Below are 15,294 nucleotides of genomic sequence, written 5' to 3' on the forward strand. Positions count from 1 at the left end.
TAGCAGGAATATAGGGGAACAAAATAAGACATCAGTGTAAAAAAAAATAATAACTACAAAACACAACAAAGCAAAAACAGACAATTACAAATCAGAGACATACTGCAGGGGAGGAGGGAGCGGGATCAGAGGGAGGGAGAGAGGAGCACAGGGGACTGAGGTGATGGTGCACGGGTGCACTAGTGAAGGAAACTCTATAGGACTACACCTGAGGGGATGGGGGGAAGCAAATACTGTTTAAAAATGAAAAATGATGTAAAAAATAAAAAAATCAATAATAAAAAAATAAAGATTTATTTGCATCTATGCGTAGTTTTAGGGGATAGTCCTGGAAGTGAAATAACTGCAACAAATTTCAAAGCTCTTGATGTGTATTGAAAAATTATTTTTCAAAAACTTTGTAAATTTTACATTGACATCAGCAATTTGAGTGCATGTATTACTGGACCCTTGCCATTGCTTACATTATTAAAATCCTTTTCTGGGCCTCCCCTGGTGGTGCAGTGGTTCAGTGCTGGGCTGCGAAGCTGCCCACAGCCTCTGCAGTGCCAGTTTGATCCCAGGCTGCCAGCAGGGTCCCACATGGCACGCAGACCTCTCCTGACACTCCCGCTGCTACCCTCAGCAGTGTACTTCAGTCCTTCTGCCTGTTCTGCTCCCCGCTCTGGCTCTGGTGAATTCTCTCACCCTCCCGCGCTTCTGACTGTGCCCAGTGTTTGCATAAATAAATAAATAAATAAATAAATAAATAAATCTTTAAAAAAAATCCTTTTCTGTCCTTAAAATCATACACAGAACATATTGTACAACTTTTTTCACTTAGTACAGCAATATAAATAATTTGTGTGTTTCAAGCTTTTGGTAAATTTATTTTCATATTATACTTTGCAAGTGGACAGTGATTTGGCTCATGTCCTTGTTGGATATTTAGACAATTTCTTCACTTACTGTTTCATAAGTGAGGTCATTCTAATACTAGTTAGGTCCTAGTGGCATGAATCTTTAGAGGAGTAGACCAGACGAACATCCTCTGTGTGACAGAGAGATGAACAAGATCTCTGTAGACTGAATTCTTGCACAGAGCAGTTGAATTGACATAGCCTTGAGGTAAGAATGTGTTCTTATGAGGTGAAAGTGAACTACTTCTAATGCTCTTTCCTTATTTGGGGAGAGAAGAATAAATTGATGAGAGAATGTTTATAACTTCAGATATTGGGGGCTATTGATTTGCATTTGAAAAGAGATCATATCTAAAATAGCAGCTGTAATTGGAGCCGCCACCCATAATTACACGTATGATAATAACTACCCCAAACTCATTGTGTGCTGGTGAAAGAGGCAAGTTAAATAGGGATGTGCTAAGAATAATCATTCCTGCTCCCTGCAAGTCTTTGATGATGGCACAAATCTCAGATTTCTTTAAAAATGTGTTTGGCTTTACCCTGTGGTGGGAAGAGTTTCAAAGACTTCCACTCTGCTCATTCTACAATTATGGCATATATTTCACAGATCAGAAGGTTATGTGAAAATTCTGTCAGCATTGCATACCCTACTATATTTTGTATCCCAACTATATATTTGTTTGTTTAGGAAACAACTGTGGAAATGGTAAGGTGTCCATTTAAATCACCAGGAGGCATACTCATGTAGAATCTGTATTCATCAACATGCATATTTACCACGGATCATAGCAGACTTCTGGAGTCCACCCAGCTAGTCCTTGCTGTAAGTGTCCTGGTAAATAAACACAGTCCCTTAGGGGAAGTCTAGGAGAAGAATTTACAGATAGTACTGGTGATGTTACTACTGTGTTTTCTTCAAGAGTATCTTCAAGCAGTTCTCAATGAATTAGGATGGGAATTAAGTGACGGGCAGTGATGTTTAATAATGAATGCTTAAGTAAAATTTCAGTTTTCAAGGAACTTTTAGAGGGTAATTTGTTTCTAAGGTCTATGTGATCTAGAACCTTTCTGATTATCTTGCTATTATGCCAATCAAACCTTATTTACTTTTTAAAAAAAGATTTATTTATTTATGCACATAAGAACTGGGGTACAGGCCAGAGGTGCAGGGGGTGAGAGGATTCACTAGAGACAGAGTGGGGAACAGAACAGGCAGACTGACTGAGGGGGGCAGTGGGTGAGACAGGAGAGGTCTGCTGCGCCATGTGGGTATCTCTCTGGCCAGCCGGGGATCGAACTTGTACTGCAGAGGCTGCGGGTAGCTTCAAGGTGTTGTGCTTAACCCCTTACACCACCAGGGAGGCCCAAACCTTATTTATTTTTAAAATATTTCTTCTGGCCACTGCCGAGGATACCATCAACCTTATTGAAATTCATTTCAATGACAGAATCATCTCCAGACTACTGAAAAGTCAGTTATAGTACCTGGAAAATTCTTACAGCTTTCAATATTTGTTGCAACTTTAGGATCTTTCAAGTTTGTAATGTGAATCCTCCCTCCCCCGCAAAGAAGGCAGGGAGAGACTGAGGACAAAGGCAAGCCACTCCATATTGGTAGGTGGCAGTTTTGATTAACAGGAGTTGTCTGTACCCTCCGGCCAAATCTTAAAAGTTTATATAGAGGCTTAACTGGATTTAGTCACGTAAGCCCTCCAGATGGTCTCAACAACATATTTTGTCTCAGGAATATGTCCTTGGGCATCTTCTGGGATGGGGAAGGTGAGTGGAATGCACATTCCGTGGAAGGCAAAGGGGTAAGGAGCCTCCAGTTGTCCAGGTTCTGCTTGTGGGTCAATAGGCAGTCATATTTTCTTGATTGCCTTCCCTAACTCCACTGTACTTCTCAATACTATAATGAAGACAATGTATTCAGAATTCTATTTTAATATGATAACTCCATCCTAAATTCCTATCGTCCTTTCTCTGTTTTATAATAAAGGAATTTCTTGTAACTTCAGGTGACCACCATTGAGTCTAGGTTTCAGATAACTGAGCATGCAAACTATGAGAATGACTCCTATTGGCTTGAGAACTTATCATTAAATATTAGTCTATCTAAAATTATTTCTCTTTCTTAACACTTTCAGGATGCATTTCATTGATCTTCATAGTTTTACATTATAAATCGACAGACATCTTTTGGGGTGTAAGACTTTCCCTTAAAGTTTGACTTTGTAATTGACTTTCAAGAGCCTGCTGGGATTGATCCTAATTGTAGAAGCAGAGACAAATATGAGGTGGCAGAAATGAGGCATGAGGCAATTTGGCCACCACTGACAAGGTAAATGAGGTGAGGTCGTCGTGAGATCTCCAGCAAAGCAGGAACATTTTCATCAGGTATGTGGGGTGGGAGTTTCCACTTCTGCACACAAGAAATGCTTAACAGAGTGTGTAGTCTACATCCTCCAAATTCTTTTCTATTTCCCCATTTCAACTCTTGGAGTCTTCCATTATAGCCCACTTAGCGAGATCTTGTGATGCTATAAATGCAATTAAACTTTGAATTTTAACAATCCATAGGATCATAATTTGAGTCTGATTTTATGGTACCTCAGTTCTGAAGCTAATAATACACTGGAAGTTCTTTTAACATAGTTTAAAATCCTGCTTCTGGGCCTCCCCTGGTGGCACAGTGGTTTCGCACTGGGCTGCGAAGCTGCCCACAGCCTCTGCAGCGACGGTTTGATCCCACATGGCACGCAGACCTCTCCTGCCATGCCCGCTGCTCCCCTCAGCAGTGTACTTCGCCACTCTGCCTGTTCTACTCCACGCTCTGGCTCTGGTGAATTCGCTCACCCTCCCGCGCTTCTGACTGTACCCAGTGATTGTATAAATAAATAAATCTTTAAAAAATAAAATAAAATCCTGCTTCTTTATTCTCAGTCCAAAATTTTTATCTTCAGGCTTTCCCCATATTTCTTTAACATTTTCAGCACTTAAAGGAAAAAAGACACTTGTCCCACAAAGTCTTCCTTCAATAGGCACTCCCTTACATTGACATAGGTAATAAGGTAACTCTTTTGCTTCTGCATGCTAGAGTCTACCTGAGAAACACTTTCACTGAACCTTTGGTGTCTTAATAATTATTAAGCCCAATAAACATTCCTTCAGGATCTGTGGCCTGCACCTATTCCTTGTAACATTTTCTAGATCAATTAGAGTTTTTCTTTGCAACGATACAATCCATTCTAATAGTTTATCAGAAAAGGAATATATGAAGGGATGTTGGACTGGTTTCTTAAAGTGAAGTAGTTCTGGTAAAAGGAATACACATTTAATCCAAGGATAGTCCTTGAAACCTATCACGTGATTTCATGTGAAGCGATTATCCGGCAGAAACACTTATGAAGTCAAATTCATTCACCTTTGACAATTTTTGAAATGGTAACAAAGTCCCACCCGGTTCTGATTTCATTAACATTAAAATTTTTTTTCTATGAAAGCCATCAGTGAGATTAATTCTCTGTGCCTATTAGTTATCTACATGCAGGTATCTATTTTGCTGCTGTTCTTCTATTCCATCCAAAGTATGTATTTCTATCTTAGGAACCTAGAGAGATTCACTTTCTCAGGAAATTTTATTTTGAATTTAATTTTTTTATTCCTGGTCTTCACTTGACCAGAAATAAAAAATATCCCACATGATACTATCCCCTGAGTACCAGATCCTGTTACTTCATTTCTACCCTCATTCATGGACAAAACCTTCTCAATACATATAAACAATACATGCAACAATCACCATTATGCCATAGAAACAATGGTCTGGGTAGAGAAAAGGAAAGAAAAAAATTCTTTTAATAAAGTACAGTAAACAAGGAAATAGAAGTTGAGCCTACAGTTCTTGTTTCTGCAGCTGGTCTGAGGTGAAAATTGATATTCTTCTCCCTTACATTTTCTCCTTTCTTATAAATGTTATGGCAGGTTTGGCTCCAGAACCTAGCAGTAAAGTCAATACCACAATTTGCAAGTCATGATTTTTTGGTTTCCCAGTGTACATGAAAGCTATGCTTACACTCTACTGTAGTCTATTAAGTGTACAATAATGTCATGTCAAAAAACCCACAATGCACATCTTAATTAAAAATACTTTATTGCTGAAATATGCTAAGCATTACCTGAGCCTTCAGGGAGTCATAATCTTTTTGCTGGTGGAGAGTTTGGCTTTGATATTGATGAATGAAAGCGGGTTGCTGTGGCAATTTTTAAAAATAAGCCTACAGTGAAGTCTGCCACATTGATTGACGCTTCACCTGAAATACTGCAATGTATTTAGAAATATTGTAGTACTGGTGCCTCCCTGGTGGCACAGGGGTTAAAGACAGTGCTATCAAGCTATAGCCAGCCACTGCAGCATGAGTTCAATCCCTAGCCAGCGAGCTAACTCACATGGCACAGCACACCTCTCCCGTCTTGCCTGCTGCTCCCCTTAGCAGTGTAGTTCAGTAGAGGCACATGTTCTATTCGCCACTCTCACTGGTGAATCCTCTCACCCCCCACACTTCTGGCTTACATCCAGTTCTGTATTTATAAACAAATGAATTTTTAAAAAAAAGTAATACTGTAGTACTGCAGATGATAGTATCTTTGGCTAAGGGGATAATAGTATAATTTGAGAAGACTGGTTATAATCTGAGTATATGTTGAAGGCAGAGCCAATAAGATTTAGTAATGAATGGTGTTCTATTGTGCTTGGTTCATATTAAGAAAATACTATAGTCTGGGTGGCTTAAACAACAGAAATTTATTTTCTCACAGTTCTGTAGGCTGGATATCTGAGACCAGGGTGACAGGATGGTCAGATTTTGGGGACACCTCTCTTCATAGCTTGCAGATGGCCACCTTCTTGCTTTGTCCTTACATACATTCCCTTGGTGTGTGCACATGGAAGAAGAGATCATTCTCTTTTCCTCTCCTTGTAAGGTCTCCAGTCCTTAGGATTAGGACTCCACCTTACCGGCTGTGGAAAGCTTCATAGTTTGCATTTTAACACCTTGCGCCACCAGTGAGGCCCCCCTCATTCTTTTTAAAAGAAACTCCATACCCTTTAGCTATCAACCTATCCCCGTCCCCCATGCTTCTCAGCCCTAAGCAACTATGAACCCACTGTCTCTATAGATTTACCTATTTTAAACATTTCAAATAAATGAAAATATATATATACTATATGGCTTCCTGTGCTGGCTTTCTTCACTTAACAATACTAACCATATTATAGCATGAAGAGTATTTCATTCCTCTTTGTTGCTAAATAATATTCCATTGTATACATTTTATTCATCCATTTATTTACCTGGCTGTTTGGGCGGTTTCTACCTTTTGATTATTATGAACAGTGGTGCTATGAACATATATGTACAAGGTACATACTTGTGAGTACAATTATTGGGGTTATATGGTAATTTTGTTTAACTGTTTGAGACTGTCAGATTATCTTTTACAGCAGCAGTATCCTTTTACATTTCTAGCAGCAATGTATGAGAGTTCCAATTTCTCCATATTTCACCTAACACTTGATATTTTGTTTCTTTTTTTTTAAATTACAGTCATCCTAGTGCATGTGAACTGATTTCTCACCGTGGGTTTTGCCTATCCATCTTTATTTCCTCAAATACCAGCTCCCCTCTCCTACTATGCCCTAGCATTCCTTGAAAAATAAATCTGTGAATTGGTATGTTTACACATCAGAATACCACTTCTGATCCTATAGGTGTCTTCTAAATGTTATGATTATTTAAAAAAATGGCATTCAAGAGTCTGGCAGTTCTCCATGATATTCCCCAGAGTTTATATAATAACCATTTAAAAAGACAGTTGCAGACACAAAAATCTTTTAAGGGCCTATATTTCTCCTAAATACATATATCTATATATCAGTGTATAGATACATATTTTTCAATATCTCAAACCAATTTTTGATGTGACTTATTTCTTGTAAAGGTGACAAATGACATTTTATATGCTGAATAAAAATAAGTGTGCTGGAAAATCCTTAGACCTTTATTGAGAATCAAGCAGGGCAATTAGAATGCAACAATAAGAGAAGGAAGGAACATCATTCCAGAAGAAAGATCTTACTGACAATCTACTTTCCTCTGCCTGACTTGGTGTGTTAGTTTTCCTCTGAAACAAAAAAGCATGTCTTGCCAAATTTTAAAAATATATGTATGCATTTGAAGAAATAGAACAAGGAAACAGGGTAGAGATGCCATCAGCATTTATCACAGAGGTTGAAATTTATTTCCTAACTAATAGCTACCTTTGGGACACATGGGGTAACTGCATATGCAAATAAATGCTGGGAAAGTGTTCCCTGGGATTCACCTCTATTAAATGTTTTGAAAGTCATTGTGGGTTATGAAACAGTGTTCTAATCGTTTCATTTATGGGAAGCAGTGAAAGAGCTCTAATAGTTGAGCAGGAGTGGTGACTGGAGAAAGGTAAGAAACTTGGCTAATCCAGGTTTTGGATTTATGAGTACAATTATTGGGGTCTTGGGTGTTGCTATTTAAGTAGAGGTAGGAAAAATACCCTTTCCCAGACTATGATAAAATAAACATTAACTCTAAAAATGTTCAAAACTCATTGGCTTCCTTGGCTCTAGAGCCAACACATTTAAATGATTACATTTGTATTAGTTGTCTCCCCCCCTCCCATGATCAAGTCACTCTAATGAGAATAATGATACTGGTGGATATGTAAGGTCAGACCTCACATAAACTCAGAATTATTTGCCCAACATCCACAAAGTAGGGTTTCGCCTGGGTGTCAGGAAGCTTATTTTATCTATAAGGGGTTTGACTCCTCAATTCACGTATTCAGGTATTCAAAATATGATGGGTGGTGATTACTTTTTTCAAAGTTGAAAAAACTTACCCAGACCACAAAGCTTTCCCATCACATACTCCTGTCAGGAGCTTGAAATTACTGTGCTAGTCTAGCCAGTTAAATGTTCTTTCGTTTCTAAACTAATGAGGAAAGACGGTATACACTACGGTTATTAGGAGAAAGTACAATAAAATCCTGTTTTCCCTACTAGACGTAGGCTAATTGGAACGTCATTCTTCAACAAATATCTCTGAAGGCTTACTTGGGCACGAAGCTTACTGTATTGGGGGTGGTTGTGCACAAAGTCTAATAAGATATCAGAAGCTGTCTAAAATAAAAGCTCACCATTCATTAGTGCACATCTACTAATATTATTACTAGCCTTTCTGTAAGGTTAAATTTAACTAGGCTAAATTCTCAGCTAAAATTTAAATGAGTACTTACTGTGTGAAAGACACTCTTCTACGCAGCAGAGTGGTTAACTCGTTTTGTCCTAAAATAATCCTGGGAGGAAGATTTGCATTTTACAGATAAAGAAACTGAGGTACAGCGGTTAATGATACCCCCAGAGTCACACAACTGCTTAGTGGTAGAGGCAAATTTGAACGCAGGCACTCAGGTTCCGAAGAGCTAGGTTAGGGAAAAGGACAGAGGAGGAGGGAGGGGAAAGTACAAGGCAGGCTGGGGCCGAGGGGAAGAACAGAAAGGCGGGTTAATACTAGCATTAACAGAGTGAATAAGAGCAACGCCATTCACTTACTGAATTGCATGCTTCCATCACTTTAGTTCCTGGCATCACCGCCAGGAATGGAAAGTTTAACAATTCCTAACTTTGTAAGGTCCACCTTAGATCCTAAGAACTTTCCAAACCACTGCAGGGGTTAGTGGCTCTCTCACAAGCCTGCAGCGAGCATCACGGAGATCGATTTCTGCAGAACTTCAACTCCCAACATACATTGCGCGGGAGGGTGGGTCCACGCTCAGGGAACACGAGGGTGCTACAAAGGTGCCTTGAAAGGAAAAAAAATTACATACGTTTCTCGCCACTTCCCCACATTTACATAAACCTCACCTCCAGTAAGCGCATCATCTTTTTTTTTGTTAACAGCGCATACGGTGAAGCGTGGAGAGTTGCTTTTGTCTTCAGGCACAGCTGAGGGCAGGCGCGACGACGGAAGCCCAGTCGCGAAGTCCCCGGATGTAGCGAGGCGACAGTGGCGGCGGGGTTGGACGGAGGCCGGAAGTGTGCGAGGGCCGAAGGCAAGAGGCTTGGGTGGTTGCGGGCGCTCACTTCCGGCCAGTGCGTAGACTCCGGCCGACTCTGAAAGGCCCTCGGTCGGCTCTTCTCCGGCTGCTAGAGGCACCTTGCGCGCTCCGCGAGCTCCAGGGCGGTCAGTCTCCACTCATCTCACCGTAGGCCTTGACGACATGAGCAACAAAGAAGGTGGCATCCTCAACAACATCGGGCATTATGTATTCAAAGGGGGAGGATCTCCAGGCTTTTGGTCGAATTCTGCACTTTTCCTCACCCTTGAGGGATGTCCTCTCCGCTGCAGGCTCGGGGGGTGGCGGCCCTGGCGATTTTCCCGGTCACATTGGCTCTATTTACACCTCTCATTTTCTTGTATTTTTGAGATGTATTTTTGATCTTAGTTCGGTAATTGCTCCACCTGGTGCCAGATCAAGGAACCCTTTGGTTGAGATGAGCTTAAGGTTAGGAGGGAAAAGGCAGGGTTTCTCTTCTGTCTGCTGAGAAAGCCTGGAAGGAGAGGGCTTCCGTGGGTTTCTGGTGTTAAAGGAATTGGTAGTTATGTTTTGACAGTTCTTGGTGGTGGAAGAACTCTGTCCAACTTTTTTCTTTTTCTCTACGTAAGGATCAGGAGGGTTCAGGAAAAGGAAGCATGACAATTTCCCACATAACCAGAGAAGAGAAGGGAAGGATGTTAATTCATCTTCACCTGTGATGTTGGCCTTCAAATGTAAGTTCTTTGTAATGTCAGTTGGCTAAGGGGAGAGAACTAAAGAGGTTCTAAATAACAAGAATCATTTAGCTGTGTAATGAACAAGAGAACAGCTCCTAGGAATTTAACATGTGCATATGTGAACCTTTTAGTTTTCCTGGAGGTTTTGCGATGGTGTTAGGTCTACCATGAAGGTGTAGATTACAAAAATCTTGACTTCTTTCTCCATTGCAATTACAGAGGTAAAAGTTAATTAAAATCAGACCTGCCACATAAATAAAAATTATTGGTACTCCCTATAGGACAAGCAACTTCTAGGTCTTTGGAGTGACAATGCTTTGAAATAACACGTTAAATAACACGATATATGTATACACACGCATATAAAGTGTATATGCACATATAATTAATTTTTGATGTATCTTGATTTTATTTCCTCAACTACACTTTTGAAGGTAGGGACTGTGTTTTTGTTTTTTACTGCGACTCTTTGCATAGAATGGGGAACTCATATCTGTTAGTAAATCATCTGAATATTTATATATTTCACATTCCCCATTTTATGGTATATTAACATGACCAATTTCCTCATTTAAAAACAAAATTCTTCCTCTTGTCTAATATCCATCGTTCTGTACCTTATAGTTTCTGTGGAAATCTGAGAGGGGCTTAGCTGTTCTAACTTGCAGTCCTGTGAAGGTTTTTCTGGGGCTAGAGGATTCATAACTGTTTACAAGTTAGGTCAGCTAACAACCAACTCTCAGTTCCTCTCTACATGGCTCCCTCCGACAGTGCTGCTTTAGTGTTCCATGTTATGGCATGTGGCTTCCCCTGGACAGAGAGCAAAGGAGGAAGGTAGAATCCCGTTGTGTCTTAATCATACATCATATGTTGTCACTTTGCTACATTCTTGTAGTTAAAAATGAGGCAAAACCCCCTCTGCCTCATATTTAAGGGGAAGAAAATTGGCTTCCACCGTTTGAAGGGAGGAGTCTTAAATAATAATTGTAGACATATTTTAAAACCACAGCACCTTCAGTGAACTTTAGAGGTGTAAGACAACTAATTATAACTGAGTCGAGAGCATACTGATAAAGCTTTATATTCATGGAAAAACTACAGTGGGTCAAGTCTTCCCCATGTTTACACACTAACACACCCTCTGCTGAACTGTTTCTTTCCAAGCATATTTGCCATTTTATGTTTCTGCCTGCACGTATTTATCCATATATACATCCTTCAAATATTGAACACCTTCATTCTAGCATGTGTTAGGAGTGAACAAAGAAAATGGTGGTTCCTGATTCACTTGAACTTTTTACATATTTTTTATAGCATGATTACATTTTATTTGTTTATATTTTTATCTCATTGCACTGAGTTCCTTAAAGATAGGAACAGTTTATTTAACTTTGTCATCATAATACATGTTAATTGTTTGGAAATATTAGGCAAAATCTAGCCTAATTAGTATATCAATAATTAAAGACCGTATGTATTTAGGCCCTTTTCAGCTACTAATTGGTTGTTATTCAAGTTCTAGGTTTTTGTTTTTTTAATTTATGCAAGATACATTTGTTTGGTATCCCCATAGGAAAACAACTTTGTAGGTCTTTGGAGAGAGATACAGTTTTGAAATAAAGCACTTAAGAGAGTTAAGTTTGGTTTATAAGAGTTAAGTGTTATTTTAACAATTAGGACTTGAAAATTCAGGCAGTTGGTGTTAGAAGTTACGAATTTTTAATTAAAAATTTAAGTTTCTGTTTTAGAGATATTTGTATAGTGTATGATAAGATAATTAAAAAATATGTAACTTAGGTAGTTGGAAGTAATTTTTGTAAGTAATTATGTGTGATAATTTTGTAGTACATTATATTTACTGGATCAGATATTTTTTATAATATGTGTATCTCATTGTGAGTCTTTGAGTGAGAAGACCCAGTTAAGACATACCTGTATTAAAGAAAGAATATTGTGGTTACTGACAAAGCCTTTGATTTCCAAGTACTTTAAAAGTAAATAAAGTTTATCCTCTTCATTTTTATAGACTAAATAATAGTTGCTTTATCATATATAGCAACAATATTGTTGGTAGTCTTCAAGTATAGATGTATGCTTATAGTCATAATAATGTGTTCTTAGCATTTCAGCAGGAACTTGATGCAAGGCACGACAAATATGAAAGACTTGTGAAACTTAGTCGGGATATAACTGTTGAAAGTAAAAGGACAATTTTTCTCCTCCATAGGATTACAAGGTGAGTAAATAGCTTTAAAATTTAAGATAACAGACTAAGTGCTGGACCCATAAAATTTGTTAATCATTGATATCGTTTGAAATTATTGTTTGTAATACCTGTCTCTCAATGGACAGTAACTAGCTGTTAAAATATTATTCAGTTATTTAAAAAAAAAAAGTGAAATCCTGTCATTTACAACAAAATTGGATGACCTAAACTCTTTTTTTTTTTTTTTTTTAAGATTTGTTTATGCATATAAGAGCTGGGTACAGGCCAGAGGTGCGGGGCGGGGGGGGGGGGGGTGTGTGAGAGGATTCACCAGAGACAGAGTGGGGAGCAGAACAGGCAGATTGACTGAAATATACTGCAGAGGGGAGCAGCGGGTGAGACAGGAGAGGTCTGCTTCGCCATGTGGGTTGCTCCCTGGCCGGCTGGGGATCGAACTCCTGCTGCAGAGGTCATGAATTGGTTCATAGTGCGGTGCTTAACTCCTTGCGCCACCAGGGAGGCCCTGTACCCACTTCTTGTATGCATGAATAAATAAATCTTTTAAAAAAGTAATTCTTGGTTGCAAATAAAAGAAACCAGCTTAAACTGGCTAAACAGAGGTGGTAAGTGAATTATACAGATTCTGGAATATCTTATGATGGCAGCTGAGTATCTTCATAGTTCATCTCTGCCTTTTCACTTCATATTTCATTGTACCAGCTTTCTTTGCATCTCTATTCCATGAGAGGGCAGAAAGTGCCCACCCTGTAATTCCCAGAGAGATTTTTATTACATATTTTGTATGTCTCTAGGATAGCTGTGATTGAGTTTATATTATGTGTCTTTTTATTAAAAAAAATTGGGCCTCCCCGGTGGCGCAGCAGTTGAGCGCTGGGCTGCAAGGCTGCGCGCAGCCCCTGCAGCGCTGGTTCAATCCCCGGCTGCCAGCGAGGGTCCCAAATGGCGCACAGACCTCTCCTGCTGTGCCCACTGCTCCCCTCAGCAGTGTACTTTGTCAGTCTGCCTGTTCTGTTCCCTGCTCTGGCTCTGGTGAATTCTCTTGTCTTCCTGCGCTTCTGACTACCCAGTGCTTGTATAAATAAATAAATCTTAAAAAAAACACAAAACATTGAAGTATTCTGTTCACTAAGTTTTTTTAAAATTTATTTGTTTATGTATATTTTACATCATTGTTCATTTTTAAACAATGTTTGCTTCCCCTCCCCCTGCCCTCAGGTGTAGTCCCCATAGAATTTAAGATAACTAGTGCTTTTTTTTTTGATAACTAATGTTTTTATTTCTATTACATTAAGTGGAAGCAAATTTAGATATAGATTCATTGGAATGTGGCAGTGTTATCTTTTTCTTTTTACCCGACTTGAGTCATTTTTTGCTTTTTTTGTGGTGAGTTCTCAGATAACTTTATACATTCTAGCTTGTTATGGAAAGAAGCAACACTGTTCTGCATAATTATGAACCTGTTCTTAATTCTATAAAATAATTGTCATCAATACTCAATAGCTTAGAGAAAGGACTGAAAGGAGAACTTAATATTTTAGTAAAATTCATGTGATTATATAAAGTCATCTTGTTAGTATTTGCCCAATAAGAAAATTATAAATGCTTATTCTTATAAATGTAAAAAATAGTGTCAGAAAAATAGTAAATGACAGAAAAGTAAAGATATTGAATGAAAGTAGTCAGTCACAACATGCTAGCTACTATCAATGAGCAGATTTCATATTTCATACCCGTTTTTATCATAGTTAACACATAGTTACACATAGTACAAACTTTTTATGATCAATAAATGGAGATGGTTAACCAGAAACATTATGAGCTACAGAAAAGTAAAAAGTACTTTATGAAAGAAATCAACCAGAGTACATGAAGATAGCTATTAATTAGCAGATTTCATATTTTAACTTACAAATTCATTTTCTTTACTACATAAAGGAAGGTAGCTCTTCATTAGAGAATTCTGGTAATTTGTGTCTTTCAAGTAATTTTTCCAGGTCATCTCATAATCTATTATTCTTTGAGTTCAGTAGGATCTATAATGATTACCTCTCTCATTCTTGATGTTGGTAATATGTCCACCCTTTTTCCTAATCTGTCCAGATGTTTACTATTAGTTTTATTGATTTGAAGGACCAAGTGTTGATTTCATTGACATTCTGTATTTCTTCGTTTTCTGTTAAATTTGTTCAGTTACTGCCTTTTTTTTCTTTTGCAAATTTACCGTTTATTTGCTCTTCTTACTGTGAAAGATGAGATCAAAGAAGAAATGCTGTAAATTTCAAAATGCTATAAATTTCCCTTTTAAGTTTCAGTCTGTGCTAGCTGTAGCCTGCAGATTTTGTTACGTTTTTTCAGTTTCATTTAATTTAAAATACTTTCTCTTTGATTTTATGTTATTTTATTTCTAAAAGTGGGGATTTTGCTGACTTCTTTATTTTATTGATTCCACTGTGGACAGAGACTATACTTTCCAGGACTGGAATCCTTTTAAATTTACTGGACTTGTTTCTGACCCAGAATATGGTCTATCTGGGTAAAATGTTCCTCGTACACTTGAAAGGAGACATTCTGGTGTGGGATGCTTAAAATGTCAGTTGTCTTGCTGGTTGATAGTGCAGTGTTTAGTCATTTATGGTTACTGATTTTCTGTATTTCTGGTCCTTCAATTATTGAGAGAAGAGTTGAAATCTATTCACTGTCATTGTGGGTTTATCTTTTCTTTTTTTGCATTTATGCAATTTTTGCTTCATGTATTTTAAAGCTTTTTATTTTGATATATTGACATATTGGATTGTGATGTTCACTTGATGAAATGATCCTTTATTGCTATGATGGCATCCAGGGAAATATTCTTTGTTTTCTACTTTGTTAATACAACTATTGTGTTTTCTTTTGAATGAGCAGGGTATACCTTTTCCATCCTCTTTGGTTTTAATCTGTCTGTATTTAAAATGTATTTCTTATCTTTCTTGCCTTTTTATTCATTCTGACAACTTCCTCCTTTTTTTTTAAAAAAAGATAAAAGTTTTTTTTCTTTTTAATATTTATTTATTTGTACAAGCACTGGGCACAGTCAGAAGCGCGGGAGGGTGAGAGAATTCACCAGAGCCAGAGCAGGGAGCAGAACAGGCAGACCAACGAAGTACATTGCTGAGGGCGGCAGGAGAGGTCTGTGTGCCATGTGGGACCCTCGCCCAGCGGGCCAGGGATTGAACCAGCGCTGCAGAGGCTGCGGGTAGCTTTGCAACCCAGCGCTTAACTGCTGCGCCACCGGGGAGGCAATACTTCCTCCTTT

At 38.4% G+C, this 15,294-nt stretch overlaps 1 protein-coding gene across 1 annotated transcript in view; it reads left to right on the plus strand.

The window, feature by feature from the left end:
* Positions 1 to 2,650: 2,650 nt before the first annotated feature.
* Positions 2,651 to 15,294, plus strand: part of TSNAX (translin associated factor X) — a gene marked incomplete at both ends in the record, with an annotated part of 40,597 nt that continues 27,953 nt past the window's right edge. The window contains 3 exons of the mRNA XM_084254027.1: positions 2,651 to 2,681; positions 9,665 to 9,769; positions 11,894 to 12,008. Coding sequence (XP_084110153.1) covers positions 2,651 to 2,681; positions 9,665 to 9,769; positions 11,894 to 12,008 — 251 coding nt within the window. The remainder of the gene's footprint in view (positions 2,682 to 9,664; positions 9,770 to 11,893; positions 12,009 to 15,294) is intronic.

The sequence above is a fragment of the Talpa europaea genome (assembly GCF_964194135.1).
Source record: "Talpa europaea genome assembly, chromosome: 14".
Classification (NCBI taxonomy): domain Eukaryota; kingdom Metazoa; phylum Chordata; class Mammalia; order Eulipotyphla; family Talpidae; genus Talpa; species Talpa europaea.